The following is a 16681-nucleotide window of genomic DNA, read 5'->3' as shown; positions in this document are numbered from 1 at the left end:
GTGTGTGTGTGTGTGTGTGTGTGTGTTATTGACTGTAAGATATGACAAGCAGGTTTTAGTTCTTGTATGGCTAATGTTTTACTTCCTTTTATCCAAAGATCTCTTATAATGGGGCTGATATATGTTCACCATGTAAACAAAGGTTTAACGTTGTTTTAATTGTATCATTAACCAAACTCTTGTACTAGTGTTCAAAGTGATTTATGCATGTGGCTGTGGCTTCCTCTGCCCTTCCGGACGTGTGGCACAGAGAGCTGTGAGCAAGCAGCAAAGAAGGGGGGGTGTGAATGTGCAGCTGTTTTGCCTCACGACTTGGTGTCCCTCTGCAAACATGTTATATGTGTAATGAACCATGTTGGGTACTTTCCAGGCAGTGTGAGGTACTTTCATGCAATTAAGGAAGCTTTTACCATGTTTGTGTTTGGGGCTCTTATCCCTCTGTGGTTTAGTGAAGATGAATTAGCATGAGAAGTCAAAAATGTGTTTAGTTGGGTCACAGTGACCTTTGACCTCAAAAATCAGGTGGACATTTGTGTGAAAACAAATACACCAATAGTAGGGTCACTTTTAATGATAAGCCCATACAACCCATCTAAATTCCATAAATCCGATTCAGGTACTGCCCACGTTTGTAAAGAGGTGAGTAAAAAAAGTATTATAGTATGTATTAGTTAATTCAAGAAGCAGTTAGACACAATTCCTTTAATTGAAAAGAGCTAAAAGTTTACGCTTACTTCCACGTCCTTCCATGGATACATTGGGTACTGCTGCTCAAACATGGGGATGAACTCATCGTAGTGGACCTAGAGAGGCAAAAAGATAGTGATTCAACTGTTTACTAACCAGACTTCCAGCAGTTACAAAACGACTTCATGAAAACTTAAATGTTAAAGATTCATGTGGTACTATGGCGGATTGTGCTTAAGCAGTAATAGGCAGACAAATGATCATTAAAAGAAGGGTTAGGGCTTCCTTTCACTGATCATTTGATTGCCTTGATTTGGTAGTTATCCGGTAACAGAGACAGGAAACACAGGGAGAGAAAGAGAAAGAGAGCAGGCTGGATCCATTTTATTTATTAAGCACATATTTGAAATAACCTCGTCCTAGAAGCAACTGACCGTCTGCTGCAGATAAAGATGTTTATGATACATTTATTAAATTTCATGATCACTGTGGTCAACCACAGGAACCAGTCCATGTTCTGGTGACCACTAGACAGATGAGCTAACAGGAAAATCTAGAATAAAATATGTACCTGCTTCAGCTCCACATCATCTGCGTAGTTCATGACGGTGAAGTGCTTTTGGTAATCATCGAAATGGTCCAAGGAGAAGGGTCTAGATAGAGGGATTAAACATCCGGTCCAGGCATGACAAAGAGTTCATTCTCTATACAAAGACAAGTACTCTATCATCACCTGACAAAACTAAAGGAGGACATGGAAACTTCAGAGATCTCTTGACACCTGTATTGTACTGTATTCTATTATAGACACACTAACCTAACTGTGTCACCCGTCGGATGTCCCCATCTGAACTGATTCAGTCTCCCGCAGAGTCCGGTCGTTTTGTGGTGCTTTGACTGGGTGATCACCACCGAAGTGCAAGTAAAATTTATTTACACACAATTTCATATTTGTAAATGGGCATTTACATGTCAAATTAAATCACAAGAGATTTTTATGAGGGAACGCAGTGAGAACGTTTGGGCGACGCTCAGCCTGAGCGGTTCAGATGGTGGTGTACATTAAAAATCTAAATGAAAAAGACTTTACGGGATATTTTGGAGCTGTTAAAGCATGTACTTTTATTGTGAAGGACTGAACTATGGTCCTGGATGTTTTGAAAACATTGATGTTAATGTGGATGACCAGCAGATTCCAGTGTTTACGGCGAGGAGATCGGGGTGTCTTTGTGGTCAGACCACCACTTCTGTCCAGATTGAAATATCACGTTGTTGGTGCTTTGTTTTCTGTGTAGGGACTCTTCTCATGCTGCTGCAGAGGTTTGGTATTATTCTGAGCAGTATTAGTGGCTAAAAAAGACGTTTTAATGCATCACTGTACTGCCCGAGCTAATCACTGTTAGCCAAGTCCAGGTGTTAGCGACTGGGATGATTTTTACGCCGGAATTTCACTTCAAGGGAGGCCTTTAGCCTACTCCTTGTGGCTGGAGGCAGGCGCTACAGGCTGACTTTTTCTGGCAGCATCAGGGACTGGGAGGCCGGGCACATCTATATGCAATGTACGCGCAGATGGGGAGCTGGTTGAAAGTCACATTTCCCTTGTCCTCCTCTGTGTGTGCATGTAGCCGACAGTTCATACACATACAAACACACACGTACCGCGTATTACGATTTAATCTCGTAAAATCCAGCATAACCCTAGTGGATGAGTACATCCATTTATCTTTCGATGGATGAATGATTTTATGAATGCATTCATGCTGTACCTATTAGCAAAGCGCAACCAGAAGACGTCGTAGGCATAGAGACACAGAGGCTGCACAGAGCGCACCATCAGCATGTAGCGGATATCAAACTTCACCATTCCCACCTCCTCCCTGTTGAACAGCACTGGATCCTCCAGGTACTTACACACCACCTGGAAACAGACGCACAAAGTTAGAGGAACCAAAGTAATTATTGAATTCATTACATTTACTAAACATGATTTGCTACATGTGCACACAACACAAAGTGTTGCCATTACTGCAAGTCATACAATTCTACTGACATATAACATGATTTGCATTGACATATCCAACATAACACAGATAACAGTGCTGCAGTGACTTGTGTGTGGAAGTATGAAAATAAGCAGGGTTTGAACTTCCTCACACAACTACTTCCACTTTTTGTATCTACGAACAAGTGCAACATTATAACTGCATTTCGATTCAACACTTTCAGTATAGTAAGTAATAGTAATAGTAACTATACGTAACTCTCATGAACATGTACCTAAACACTAAACCTGTTCTGAGTTTCCACCTCAAACAGTTCTCTTAATAAACAGAGTTTTTACATTTTCTCCCTCGTTATTGGGACGTGCGATGAAAGTGGTGGACAGCCAAGTGCTGAGAATCTAATTGCTCTAGCCAGCTCTCACTTTATTTCCTCTTCACTGATGATGCAGAGGAACGTCTGCACCAATCGACGGACTGCAGTGTTTCTGCTCCACCTTTTAGGGCCCGTCCACACAGAGACGCTTTTTCCTGTAACCGAACAACTTATAGGAGCCTGAAAACATGATCTTTAGAAACCGGGTCCCAGAGTGGGAAGATTTGAAAAAAAAATTGACCTGTTTAACATGGGGTCAATAAGAAATTGCTCTATTATGCAAACAACTCCTACTGGACACTCAGAGAACTGCCGTTTTTGGCACTTCTGTATTGAATCTGACAGTCTTAACATGCGTATTTGTGCATTGTGTCTTTAAACTAATATTATGCAAAGGTTGATTCAGTGCCAAGTGAAGTGGCAATATGTTACAATAAGGGGGGCTCCAAACCAAATGCTGCTCAGGCTCCACAAAAGTCTAGGGCCGGCCCTGGGTACAAGATGTCACAGTAATTCATGGTTTCAAGGTTGATGAAGCAAACTTGTACTATCGATGATCCTGCCAGATGACGAATAAAGAAATTACTTGTGGGCCTCAGTTGATCTGACTTGAATATATAGTTTAATAACAAATCTGATCAGAGAAGCTGCTGGCACATGCATGCAGGAACACAGACAACAGAAACTTCTAGAATAGACTCAGGCCTCACCTAATATACAGCAACAGTCTCAAGGACCAAGGCCCTGTTATCAGTCATGTTGCCAGAACAATGAAACAACCTTAGAACACCCTATTGGTGCAGACACTTGACCTTCTTCTCTGAAATACGAAGATTCCAAACACCGGAACATAACATTTTCCTCCAACAAAGATAAGCAGTGAACACAGACTAACTCATTCTGAAGAAGCTTAATAAAGAAGTTTTGGCTCAAGTGAACTGAAAATACATCTGTGATGCTTTTGTGCTTTGTGCTTTTGTGATGGGGGCGCTGACAACACAAACTAGAAATGAACCCAGTAACTATTGACCTCCTAAGCCAGAGAGATCTAAAAGTAATCCAAAAGTGTTTAGAATACATTACTTGAGTAATCTAGGGGAATACATGACAGGTTACATTTTAGGAGGAATACATTTCAAAAGTAACCCTCTCAACACTGGTCTTAGCAAAGCTGGTGTCATGGTGTCTGTGTACCTTTGGTGTACTTTCTCTTTGCCTGATTATGTAGTCCAGGTTGTTGGTGATGTGCGTGTCCAGTCCACGGGCTAGGTTCCAGGGCTTACAGATCCAGTGGTTATCCTCTCCCCTGAAACACACCAACCAGACATCTTCAGCAACATGTTTTCGGTTGTATTAAAGAATTCAAAATCTAACATTCCAACCTTTCTTGTCGCTCTTGATAACACTTGATGAACTGCGGCAGCTCTGATTGGAGGTTGAAGGTCTCTGGTAGCCAGTCAGGTTGTGGTCCGCCTTTTACTCTGCGGGCCACAGCAGCCATGCAGTCCTTCACGGTGACGATGCTCTCACAGGGGAACTGGTTCAGCATCACATGAGGCACTTCCTCGCTCAGCTTCCTGTCAGAGAAGAAGATGGAATGACGATAGATTGTAGAAAACAAGGTTATGGTGTCCGTTAGAAGGGTGCAGTCACACATTTGAGTTTGAGTCTCTGTGTTTCCAGGTCAGCCACGCTGTCTCTGAGTGTAGGATCATCCACACGTGCATGCCTGATGCACACCTGTGGTGCTCCATCTGCTGCCAGTGGAGCTGCATTATCCAGTATTTTTCTTATTTAAACATAAAGGAAGCTTTATAAGGGTGTCTGTGTCATTTGTTTTGAAAACCCTTTTCTCCTGTTTTGCGGACAGGGAGGTTAAGAATTTTAATGTTTTGAAACTGTAGATGAGTTTTTTTTGTTCTAGGTAGTGTTGGTTTTTGTTTATGTTGGCCTTTTTCAAAATAAGTTGAGATCTCTACTCTGCTTAAAACCGGCACTATGTAACCGAGACACACTCTGGGACTTTCCAGGACCCGAGAGATATTCTTCTTAGGGCGCACTCACACACGTACCGTGCCCCGTGCTTTAGGGTACTTGTCACCCCCTCCCTCTCCCCCCGCTGGTGAGTTTGTACGAACAATACCTGGGCCTCAGCGAATGCTTCTTGCTGCCAATACGTCATCACGCCGTAACACGTCACACGCATTGATGACGTCATCGCGATGCGTCACTTTGTTTACAAATCTGTAATAGGGGAGGCTTTCGTTGCCACCATACTCTATGGGGGAATTGTTGGGTCTATGTAAATCATAAATAAGTGTGAGTGTGGTCTTTACCTAGTTTGTAAAGTGTCCTGTGATAACTTTTGTTATGACCAAATCTGCAGTAAACACTCCACCTCCACATCACACCAGCGTGAACCTTTCGCAGCCATTGTTTTAAATGTCCGCGCATGGTCCCTCCTTCTTTTTTTCTATGTCCCAACAGGTTCACCTAAAATGACGTCAGAACTGCCTAGGCCTCATGCTCGTACACGTGCGCACACTCATGCTCAAACATGTGCAAACACGTTTTACAAAAGCCCACCTCTCCCAAATGGGCTGTGACCGGCAAGCGTGCCACTCCTAGCCACAGTACGGTTGAACTCACACTGGTCAAACAACTAGACTTTAGCCGTTGGGCACGGTACGGATGGACAGTGTGAGTGCGCCCTTAGCCCCGGTCTGCACTCACACTGCTTTAAAAGATCAGGACCAGACACGATTGCTTCTTGCTTATATGTCATCACGTCGTTATATGACACACACATTGGTCAGATCGTCCTCGCATTGCAGTGATGGGTTCCGTAGACCTCAGAGTTCTGGTGCGTTTTGTCCAACTGCTTTTGAATATTTTCATCTGACCAAATCTGCAGTGAACATTCTACCTCCACATCAGATCACCTCGAACCCTTAAGCAGCCTTTTTACCTTCACAGGGCACAGTGTCATATAAATTGATGTCAGGGCTGCCCTTTATGCTCGTGCTCTTACGTGTGTCCGAAGCCCACCTCTCTCAGCCGGGGCCAGGGCTGAGAAGCTGTTGCACTCACACACAAACCAACAAAACTTAAGCCGCGAATAGCGCTTGGGCACAATATCAATAACAAGTGTGTGCGCCAAAACTTACCACTGTAATCATTTTTCCATTGTTAAATGAATTACTAAATGTTACACATAAAAAAAACTCTCAGCAGTTTGTTTGAGGTTTTGGTGTGTTTTTGAAGGGTTTGAGTAAATTTTTGTTACTCTTTTTGTTCCCAGGAGTCATACAGCATTTCAACTTTGGTACTGAATTCGGAATCAAATGATGGTATTATATGTACACACAACAGACTCACAGCTTCTTACACTGAACAAAAATATAAATGCAACACTTTTTGCTCAATTTTTTCATGAGCTGAATTCAAAGATCTGAGACACTAAAGGCGTATTTCTCTCAATTTATTTAATTAATTAATATAATTTGTTTTAATCCATGTGACTATATACTAATCCATCCAGCTCTTCTCGGCGTACACAGCAAAATGTGTTGTGTTTTTTTTCCAGTGATAATAATTTTGAGTTGGTGGGTGTGATTTTAGGGTTATTTTAACACTTGCGGGCATAGTCAGTTAAGCGAGTTAATTGTTTACACTTACAACAAAATAAATGAAGTAATTGTGATTATGAATTGTCATTATCATTACCAAAACTAAATAAACATACATTAAAGAAAATCAGGAGAAAATATATGGTTTGGGTGGGATTACATAGCACAATGTTTGTGTTGTGTTAAAAGTGTTAAAAATTAACACTCAGAGTGAAAGGGAATAACACAATTTTGAGTTAAGAGTGCACTTACAGGTATGTGGTGTCATAAAACAACACCAAGGGTGTAGGGTTTACCACTATTAAAGATTTAAAATATTAACACGTTTTAAAGTGTCATTTTAACTCAAATCCATGAGAACTACATAAACTCAGAAAAAGTGTTAAGATTAACACGGTGGGAGTTGAATTAACACTCCTGATTTTGCTGTGTAGAAACCCCTGCGTTGCTCCCTTACGTTTAGATGCAAATAGTTTCACCAACAATCGAGCAACACCAGCACAGAGAGCAAAGGGCCAAATGTACATGAACACATAACATGTTGTTTAAATCTGTATTAATGAGTACTTCTCCTTCGGATTTTTGACCGTTTTTATAAATCCTTGAAAAAAATAGCCATCAAAACTGTGTAACAAATGGTATCAACCCAACCCTGCATCTCACATGAATCCACAGGTTCCAGCTTTCAGATGATGTATCTGCTGTCTCCCCCTGAACACGTGGCTGCTAAGGGGTTAAACTTTGCTGCCACACAGTCCTGACTGTGACTTTTGCTAATAAGTGATTTGTTGTGGCCGTTAAAGTGATTTTGCAACACAGGCCCCCTGACCCCTGAGCCCTGCCCCCTGATATCTGCGTAATGTTTTAGTGCTGCGGGGAAGGCTGTCTGGGGCTTTTCTAAACCTTTTACCATCTATTATTAACTTATATTTCATAAACCATAACATTTACGTGCTCTGCTGTGTATTCTCATATACTGACCTTTAAAATGAACGATCATAGAGAAAGTTAGAGGATACATAAGGTTGGCTTCTTACAGGGCTTGACTTTTTTTTGGGGAAGTGGCTGAGATTTTTTACTTGCCGAATGATGGAATGGAAAATGTAGGCCTATTAAAAATAATTTAAAAAAGTGGGGATTTGGACAATTATTCTAATTTATTAACGTACAAAACAATTAACACTTAACAATGCCAGAAGATCTGTCTGTAATTATTCTACAACGCAGCTATACTGATATTTAAAGGGAAATCCTGCTGACTCCTAACGCAGCAACACCAAATACAGCTGGTTTAAAAATAAAAATAACAGAGGTACAAACTACTCTTTGGTATCTGTATGAGCTGTATTGAATTTTACACCCGATAGTTTTACCACTGTCTCCTAGCAAGAGTGTTAACATAAAGCGGCCAAAAGGGGTTTTCTCAGGCGGGTGGCTGGAGTCTCCCTTAGAGATAGGGTGAGAAGTTTTACCATCTGTGAGGAACTCGGAGTAGAGCCACTGCTCCTTTGCATTGAAAGGAGCCAGCTGCGGTGGTTTGGGCATCTGAGAAAGATGAGGCACGTCCAGCTGGGAGAAGACCTCGGGGAAGACATATACGTAAGGGGTTGCCACACCCCTAATTATTCATAAACTTTAACCTCCAATAACATAAAAACTAGCCAAACCAAAAAATTCACCCCTCTCAGTATTGTCATGGAGATATGACCTAAACATACAGACTAGAATGTTTTTTTGTCCCAGGCCTTTAACAGGTTTAATGATGCTGTGAAAACGGCCCTGTTTAACATGGGGGTCAATGAGAAACTGCTCTGTTATGAAACCTGCCCATAGTGGAAACTCAGAGAACTGTGGTTTTTGGCACTTCTGTATTGGATCAACTGGGAAGTCGCTGTGTTGGGGCTTGGTTTACACCTTGGTGGGATGTTTCAGGCTGGTTTATTGGGCAATACTTCGGGGCTATCGGGCAACTGTAGAAACACAAAATGGAGGCTGCGGGCCTTTAACACAGGCTGGCTCGGAGATAGCCCCAGCTCACAGTGATGTGATGGTGGGAAAGCGGCTATTTCAGAGGCAATATTCAGAGCCTGGTTCCACCAGGGGTGTGTGAAATTGTGTTGTGTGTTGTGTTGTTGCTTACCTGTAGTCTTTGATGTGAATATAGCTCCAAATTATATCAGCCTCCTCCTTTTCCTCTGTCAGCTGGAACCGTGGATGTGTCAGGTTGTTTGTGACTTGGGACATTTCAGAGTACACCCTGAGAGAAAAGAAAAGATGAAAAGATGTAGAAAACGCTGAAAAGATGAGGGCAAGAGGTACAACGGTTAACAAGTACACCGCACAGTACACAGAAACATATACGGAAAGGGGTAACTGCAGGGACAAACCCTTTCTCGGCCAACAGAAGGAAGCAGTTACATTTTCCAAAAATAAGGCTTCACAAAGTCACTTCAGCTGGAAGGAGAGAAACCAATCGCACACTTGTTTTATCATTACAACAGATGAATCATTTTAATAATTACATACTGTCAGAGCAAAATGTATCATAACCTTATAGCATTCATTATCCTGCTTTTAAAAGATTCTGTCTTCCTGTGTGTACGTTTTGATCTGACTTGTTTGACAAGCCTGCCTTGCTGTGTTTCAGTCTTCTTATAAGCTCAAGAACAAAGGTGGTGAACTTGGTAAATGGACTTGTACTTATATAGCTCCTTTCTAGTCTTGTGACTACTCAAGGCGCTTTCACACTACTTGTCACATTCACCCATTCAGACAGACATTCCCACAGATGACAGTGGACATCTACGTATCATCTAATCTGAGCTGACCATTCAAACCACATTCACACACCCATGAGCCGCACAGGGAGCAATTCGGGGTTCAGTGTCTTGCCCAAGGACACTTCGACGTGCAGACCGGGGGAGGTGGGGATTGAACCGCTGATCTCTCGAATTGAAGGACGACCCACTCTGACACTGAGCTACAGCCGCCCCTTGAGCCGCCCCGAACTTGAGTCTTTTCTCCCAATGCTACTGAAGCGAGTTATTCAGATCCCTTGATGGAACTAACATTTATGAAATACATTTTCTGAAATGTGACTGTCTTATTTAGATCATGTCAGGTCCCTCCAGCTGGATGCTGTTTTTTTATTTTAATCTTTAATGGAAGACCACCATCTATCCAGTTGAAGTTGGATGCCGAGGCTATGTGGGGCAGTCAACCACACGCCTTCTGAGGGACGTAGGAGTGACAGGAGGGAGCCTGAAGAAAGCAACCAAAGAGCTGGCAGAGGAGGCTGAGAAAGGAAGCTTTTGGCTCTGGTTAACGAGGAAAGACAAGTGCTGGGGAATGAACAACTAACCCCAACAACAGCCGCAGGGGAGAAGACCTATCAGCTGCAGGGGGTGGCAGGGAGATGTCTCTGTCACTGCTCCGGCACTAGGAGACATTCCAGGATACAATACCTAGCAGGTGATTCCATCTCTCTGTTATCTCTACTGAAGTTCTGGTAACCCAGTGACTACCGTGAACAGAGCAGTTGGAGTCCAGGGAAGACTGGAGGACAGCCAGGAAAGACCGGATGATGGCAGGGAAAGACTGCACCGGGAGTGGGCGGCTAGTTACCCAACCCACTGGTACCTCAGAGGAGGGACACCCAATCATAACTACAAAGAATCCTAAGAGAATACAACACACAGGCCCTCCGATAGGCGGAATGAAAGATGGGCCTAATAGGACGGACAACACGGCAACGACAGCAACGGACACAGAAAACGAGACGGACAACAGAACTCCAGGAAATGAGGACCCTCCGGAAGTGTGTATGCGGAAGGGAGAAAGTGACCACATTCAGGGGGTTGCGAATCTACCAAGACAAGAGGGACCAAAAGCCAGGTCGAAAACCACAGAGGATGGACCCAATGTTACAGAAGGCAAAGAAGGCACAGATGAAGAAAGCCCACTGGTGGAGGACAACCCCTAGACCCAGTTGCCGCCAGCTCACACAGAACAGTGCCAAAAGCAGTTACCAAGAATCCAACTAGAAAGAGCAAATGCAAATGGCCAAAATCAAGTGAGGCAGGGACATGGCGTATGCTAGACACCAAGCTCAATCAGGTTGGGGAAATCCTGTACCAGGTCTGCAAGAACAGGTTTGGCGTGGAGACCTCCAACCAGAAGACCACAAAGACAGAAGGGAAGGAGGGAAAGGGAGATTGACCATCTAGTGCGAAGGCGCTGGCAACTCCGTAAGAACTGGAGGGAGGCAGCACTGGAAGAAAAAGAGGGCCTATGCGCAAGTGTAGCAAACGGAACCAAAAAGAACAAGCCAGCTTCTTCAAAAACCCCTTTAAGCATGCCAGACAGCTGCTGGACGAGAAGAAGAGTGGGAAGCTTGAAACCAGGGAGCAACTGGAACAGCACGTCTGAGAGCAGTACAGTAATCCAGCAAAGAGCGTCTCATTAGGAACATCAAGGTATGTGCCTCGGCCTGCACCTCCAGTTACCGAGTTCAACATCATGCCCCCGAAGCTCTGTGAAATTAGGCAGGTCGTGAGGAAGGCAAGATTGTCATCAGCACCATGCCCAAATGGAGTCCACTACAAGCTATGTGAGAACTGCCCTAGGGTGCTTGAGTTGTTTTGTTACCTCATGAGAGCTGCCTGGAAAAAGCAACGCATTCTATCCAAATGGTAAAGAGCTGTAGCAGTCTTCATTCCAAAGGAAGCGGACTCCAAAGACATCATCCAATGCTGAATCTGGAAGGAAAAATCCTTTTCTCCATACAGGCCAAAAGGACAACCAGCTACTTGCGCAAAACGGCTACATAGACACCAACTGCCAGAAAGCGAGCGTCCAGGGCTTCCCAGGGTATGTCGAGCACTTCACAACGATTGGAGACCAGATCCAGAAGACAAAAAGGAGAAGACGGACCTCCATGTTGTCTGGCCCGATCTAGCAAACGCATATAGATCAGTCCCACACCAGCTGATCAACTATGCCATAGAGTTCTTTCACATGCCCTCCTGCATGAAGACCATGGTTGCATCCTACCTCAACAACCTGCAGATGTGCTCTGCTCTTCAAGATTTCCCCACCGGATGGCGAAAATTGGAGGTAGGCACCGCTACCATCTCTCCCATCTTGTTTGTGGCAGCATTTGAGGTTATCCTCATCGGGGCAAGACAAATAATCGGAGGGATCCGGCTCCCAGCTGGGAAGAGACTACCCCCACTGAGGATGTACATGGATGATGTCACAAGCCTCCTTCAGAACGCAGCATGTACATTAAGGCTGCTGCTGATGTCGCGGGCTCGAATGAGGATCAAGCACTCAAAATCACGGAGCCTGTCTCTCAGAAGAGCACCACCTTCATCGTAGAGGGAGAGAAAAATTCCACCCTTTTCTGAGCAACCCATAAAAAGCCTTGGGAGGCAGTACACGGCAGAACTTTCGGACAAACAGATGGGGAGAACCCTGTTGAAACAGCTCTGGCAAAGATCGACCAAAGCCAACTCCGAGGTAAGTACAAAATCTGATGCTACCAGTTCATACTCTACAGAAGAGTGATGTGGCCCCTGAAAATGAGGGACCACCAATAGTAAGATGGATGGAAAGGCCAACTCATTCATCAGAAAGTGGTTGGGGCTGCCACGATACCTCTCTGAAACGGGCCTGTTCGGAAGGAACACCCTCCAACTTCCGCTCCAATCCATCAGTTTGGGCTACAAGCAGGAAAAGACCAGGCTCGTTCTCGAGTTAAGAGAGTCCAACGACCAGGCGGTAAGGAATGCAAACGTCAAGATTCCGACAGGTCGGCAGTGGAATGCCCAAACTGACAGTTGACAGAGCCATCAGTCGCCTGCAACATCAAGAGATTGTTGGCAGAGTCCAGGCAGGAAGGGCAGGCCTAGGGTGGGGAGAAGCACCACAGTTCTGGTTCAAGAACAACCGTAAAGAGAGGAAGGAGATGGTGGTGGCGGAGGTGACAAACTTGGCAGAAGAGTGCTATAAGATCGACAGGGCAGCAGAGGGGCACCACCTGCAGACAAAAAAACCACAGCTTCATCGGCTTTGTGGGGGGAGAAGAGACACCAGGCCAAAAGAAACACCTAGGCCGTTCTCCCCGCACGCATGCGAGAGAGAAAAAGAGAGGGACACACACACACACACACACACACACACACACACACACACACACACACACACACACACACACACACACACACACACACACACACACACACACACACACACACACACACACACACACACACACACACACACACACACACACACACACACACACACACACACACACACACACACACACACACACACGAGAGGGGTGAGGAAAAACATGTTGCAAGACGAAACCTGATTTCTGGGAAAACAGAACATAGGGAGTGTCAAATCAAGAACACTGTGTATTGAACCATATTATCACTGTGTGGATTTAAGCTGTGGATCAAAGTCAGATATAATGGAAGCAAATTATGTGGAATCTTTGTTTTAAAGAAATAGAAATAGTCAATAGTATCAGAAGCAGAAACTGATGTGTATTATTTTATTGATACTAATAACTGCATGCAGAATTGCATTTATTTAGCAGATGTGAAGTAGTGCTCACAAGTGTCTGACCTCAGTTCCAAAAAATGTTTTATGTAACTACAGAAAGAAACATTTCCCAGAAATGAGCTTGTTGGCAGAAGACACGAGGAGGTCACAGCAGTGTTCGTGAATGTCCAGTTGAGAGAAAGAAAGTCACGCCTGCTCTTTTGTAAACTTTATTGAAACACATTCACCTCTCTATTCCAGTCTGTCCCCTATATGTTACCCTCTTAAATCCACACACACACACACACACACACACACACACACACACACACACACACACACACACACACACACACACACACACACACACACACACACACACACACACACACACACACACACACACACACACACACACACACACACACACACACACACACACACACACACACACACACACACACACACACACACACACACACACACACACACACTTCCAATTACAAGTGAACGCATCATCGTACGCGCCCTTTATTTATGAACTCATCTTGAAACATTTCTATTTTTCCTACTTTATCATCATCTGGATCATTAAAGCTGCTGTTCATACAAAAGGTAGAGGGCTGTAAGTGTGTATGAGTGTTTCAACGACATGCACTCTCTCTCTCTTCAGGAAGTGAACAAGTAGAGCAGCTACTTCTTGTCGGGTGTCTCCCGTTCAATAGAAATCCCAGTGGAATGGGGTTAAGGCACAGAGAAAGGGGGAGGGGAGGTATAAAATCATATTTCTCTTTCTCTCTCTCTAATTAATGAAATCTGATGAATGTGTTGACTAACAAATAAACACTCGTAGAGTCGTGTGGGCTCCTTTTCTTAACAGGAGCAAAGCACTGTCAGTGCACCCAGAGCAGCAGATGAGTCAACTTCCTCTCGCAGCCCAGAGGACCACATAGGACCATTTAAGGTAGTCTGGGCAGTTGTAATGACGAAATACGCAGTGGCTAAACAGAAATACCCTTACTCTGGAGATGAGTGCTCAGTGTGTATACTGAAGCATGTAAACACACACACTCGAGCACAAAGGATCAACCCTCTTCCAACTAAAGAGGAATCACAATTCGCATTTGAGCAGTTTTCTGCTTAACGCTGAGGATGTGGACATTTGCCTGGAAAGTGTTTCTGGAACTTTGTACTTAGCTGGGGGCTGTCCTCACAGACTTCCACAGAAAGACGGGGACAATCTGACATCGAACCCTTCTCTTCTCCAAAATTCAGGTAACTATAAAGCCTCAGCTTTTATAGTGTGATTTTAGATTTTAACAGTTTTAGGTCTTTAGTTGAGAGTATGCCATTTTGCCCTTTCCAAAAGCTTATAATAAAGAAATAAATTTGCATTCAAAGTGTATATTGTTGACATTATGTTAATAGGTCTTTGAGGGTAGTTAAAAGTTAAGTATTTGTGTGTCTAATATCTGACAGGTTCTTAAAGGTTATCCTAGTCTAAATAAATTAACACACACTTTGGGCCCACCGGGGTCACTAAAACTATACCCTGGCCCCATAACAAGTGCACAGATCATTGAGAGGAGACCTGCTGTTAACAGACGCGGCTGATTGGTAACTGATTCAAGGGCTAATTGGTAAGTTGCCAATTCAGACTAAAGGCTCATTTTGCTCCCATTTCGTGAGTAAATCGAGGTGTACGTTATCAACGTTCTAATCGTCACTGCCCTCGTGCTTTCATGCATCCTCTACTAGTGGTGTATTGCATGACCAGAAGGGGCGAGCATCCACGAGCCAACGCACCGGTAGAGCCAAGCCCAACAACCAGTGGCAAAATTGCGGATGAAAATACCCACACGATGGCGAACCCCTAACTTCCTTTTCCCGGGCCACATTAACCAGCTCTAAATGGGGGATCCCGAGGCATTCCCAGGCCAGTTTGGAGATATAATCTCTCCACCTAGTCCTGGGTCTTCCCCGAGGCCTCCTCCCAGCTGGACGTGCCTGGAACACCTCCCTAGGGAGGCACCCAGGGAGGTGTTCCAGGCACTAAAGATGCCTAAACCACCTCAACTGGCTCCTTTCAACGCAAAGGAGTAGCGGCTCTACTCACGGATGGCTGAACTTCTCCCCCTCTCTCTAAGGGAGACTCCAGCCCCCCTCCTGAGAAAACCCATTTCGGCCGCTTGTACCCGTGACCTCGTTCTTTTGGTCATGACAAGTTGTTAAGCTCATATCAAGTTCCCTTGATAGGAATGCATTAATATGACTACCAAGTTATTACTCAGTTTTGATGCAACAGAAGAATGTTAAGAACTTATAAGAATTGAGTATCACCATAACTATTAGTGTAGTTTTCAAAATGTAATTACACCTACACTGTTAGATTGTAATCAAATCAGAATTGTTATAACATACAGTAAAATTGTGAGTTCTTTCTCAAACTATGTTTGCAGAAATGTTTATTCTGTTAAAAAAAGGGAAGTTATTTGTAAGTGTAATGTTCATGAGTTATAACATATGTCACGACAGTGACATATTGCATGACCCCTACAGGCAGGGCCCAGAGCCCGTGCATATATGGATATAGTACGGATGTATTTTTGCCTGAAACCTCTCAGTAAACGACACTTTCTGAACACTCGGTCTGTTCATTGACACCTGTAGCAGGAATACTACAGATACCTGCAGAAATATGGATGAAATGTACGCAGAGTATGGACAGAAGGCTCCATCCGTATCCGTATGCGTACCTAACATAGAGCATAAATGAGCCTTAAGCAGAGTAGACGTCTGGACGTAGGCAGTCAGTAGATAGGCAGCAGCTAGACGAAGCACCAACAACATAGTTAGAGAACGATGGCTTATTTGATGTATGTAAGTGATGGAAAAGACCATGCAATGATTTTGCGCCGAAATTACACTTTAAGCAGTCCCTAGTTTAAAATTATTTTAGAGTAATACTCTTAAGCTTAGGGACCTCACCCTATTTCAACAGAGAGCTGGACCAGTACCTCCTGTACAGGGGTTGTACCGGGATCTAACAGACTTACTTGAGAATCTTGTCCTCTGGTACAGTGTAGGGTTGGATTTCCACAGGAAGCCGCTCCTTGTTCTCCTGTGCTATGGACTGGAGAAACAGACACAGAGGAGACTGATGACCTAACAGTACCTTGTAGGAGTGACACTTTCAAAATTCTTTCAAAAATAAATTCTTGCTGCTGATACTCGTGTACCTTTCCTTAAAATGAAGGATGTTAAATAGCGCTTCTTACATAAACAAATGTGCGGCTGGAAGTTAATAAACTTAACATAGGAAAATTCATGTCAAGTTATTCATAATAATACTGAAAAATTAAATAATTGGAAAACAATATAATCTGTCGATGTGTGATGAATAGGGATGCAATGATGCATTGTGAGACAGTTAA

The 16681-nt window shown here is 43.8% G+C and overlaps 1 protein-coding gene across 1 annotated transcript in view; it reads right to left on the bottom strand.

Moving 5' to 3' along the window:
• ttll12 (tubulin tyrosine ligase-like family, member 12) overlaps positions 1–16681 on the bottom strand; it is a 39648-nt gene that overhangs the window by 5600 nt on the left and 17367 nt on the right. Inside the window, exons 6-12 of the mRNA XM_083935199.1 lie at positions 16304–16380; positions 8833–8949; positions 4446–4640; positions 4258–4369; positions 2454–2605; positions 1259–1340; positions 735–803 (exon numbers count right to left, since the gene is read on the bottom strand). Of these exons, the coding sequence (XP_083791325.1) occupies positions 735–803; positions 1259–1340; positions 2454–2605; positions 4258–4369; positions 4446–4640; positions 8833–8949; positions 16304–16380 (804 nt within the window). The remainder of the gene's footprint in view (positions 1–734; positions 804–1258; positions 1341–2453; positions 2606–4257; positions 4370–4445; positions 4641–8832; positions 8950–16303; positions 16381–16681) is intronic.

This window comes from Echiichthys vipera (genome assembly GCF_963691815.1).
Source record: "Echiichthys vipera genome assembly, chromosome: 20".
NCBI lineage: Eukaryota > Metazoa > Chordata > Actinopteri > Perciformes > Trachinidae > Echiichthys > Echiichthys vipera.
The sequence above is the reverse complement of the archived record's forward strand: the minus strand, read 5'-3'. Positions and strand labels throughout refer to the sequence as shown.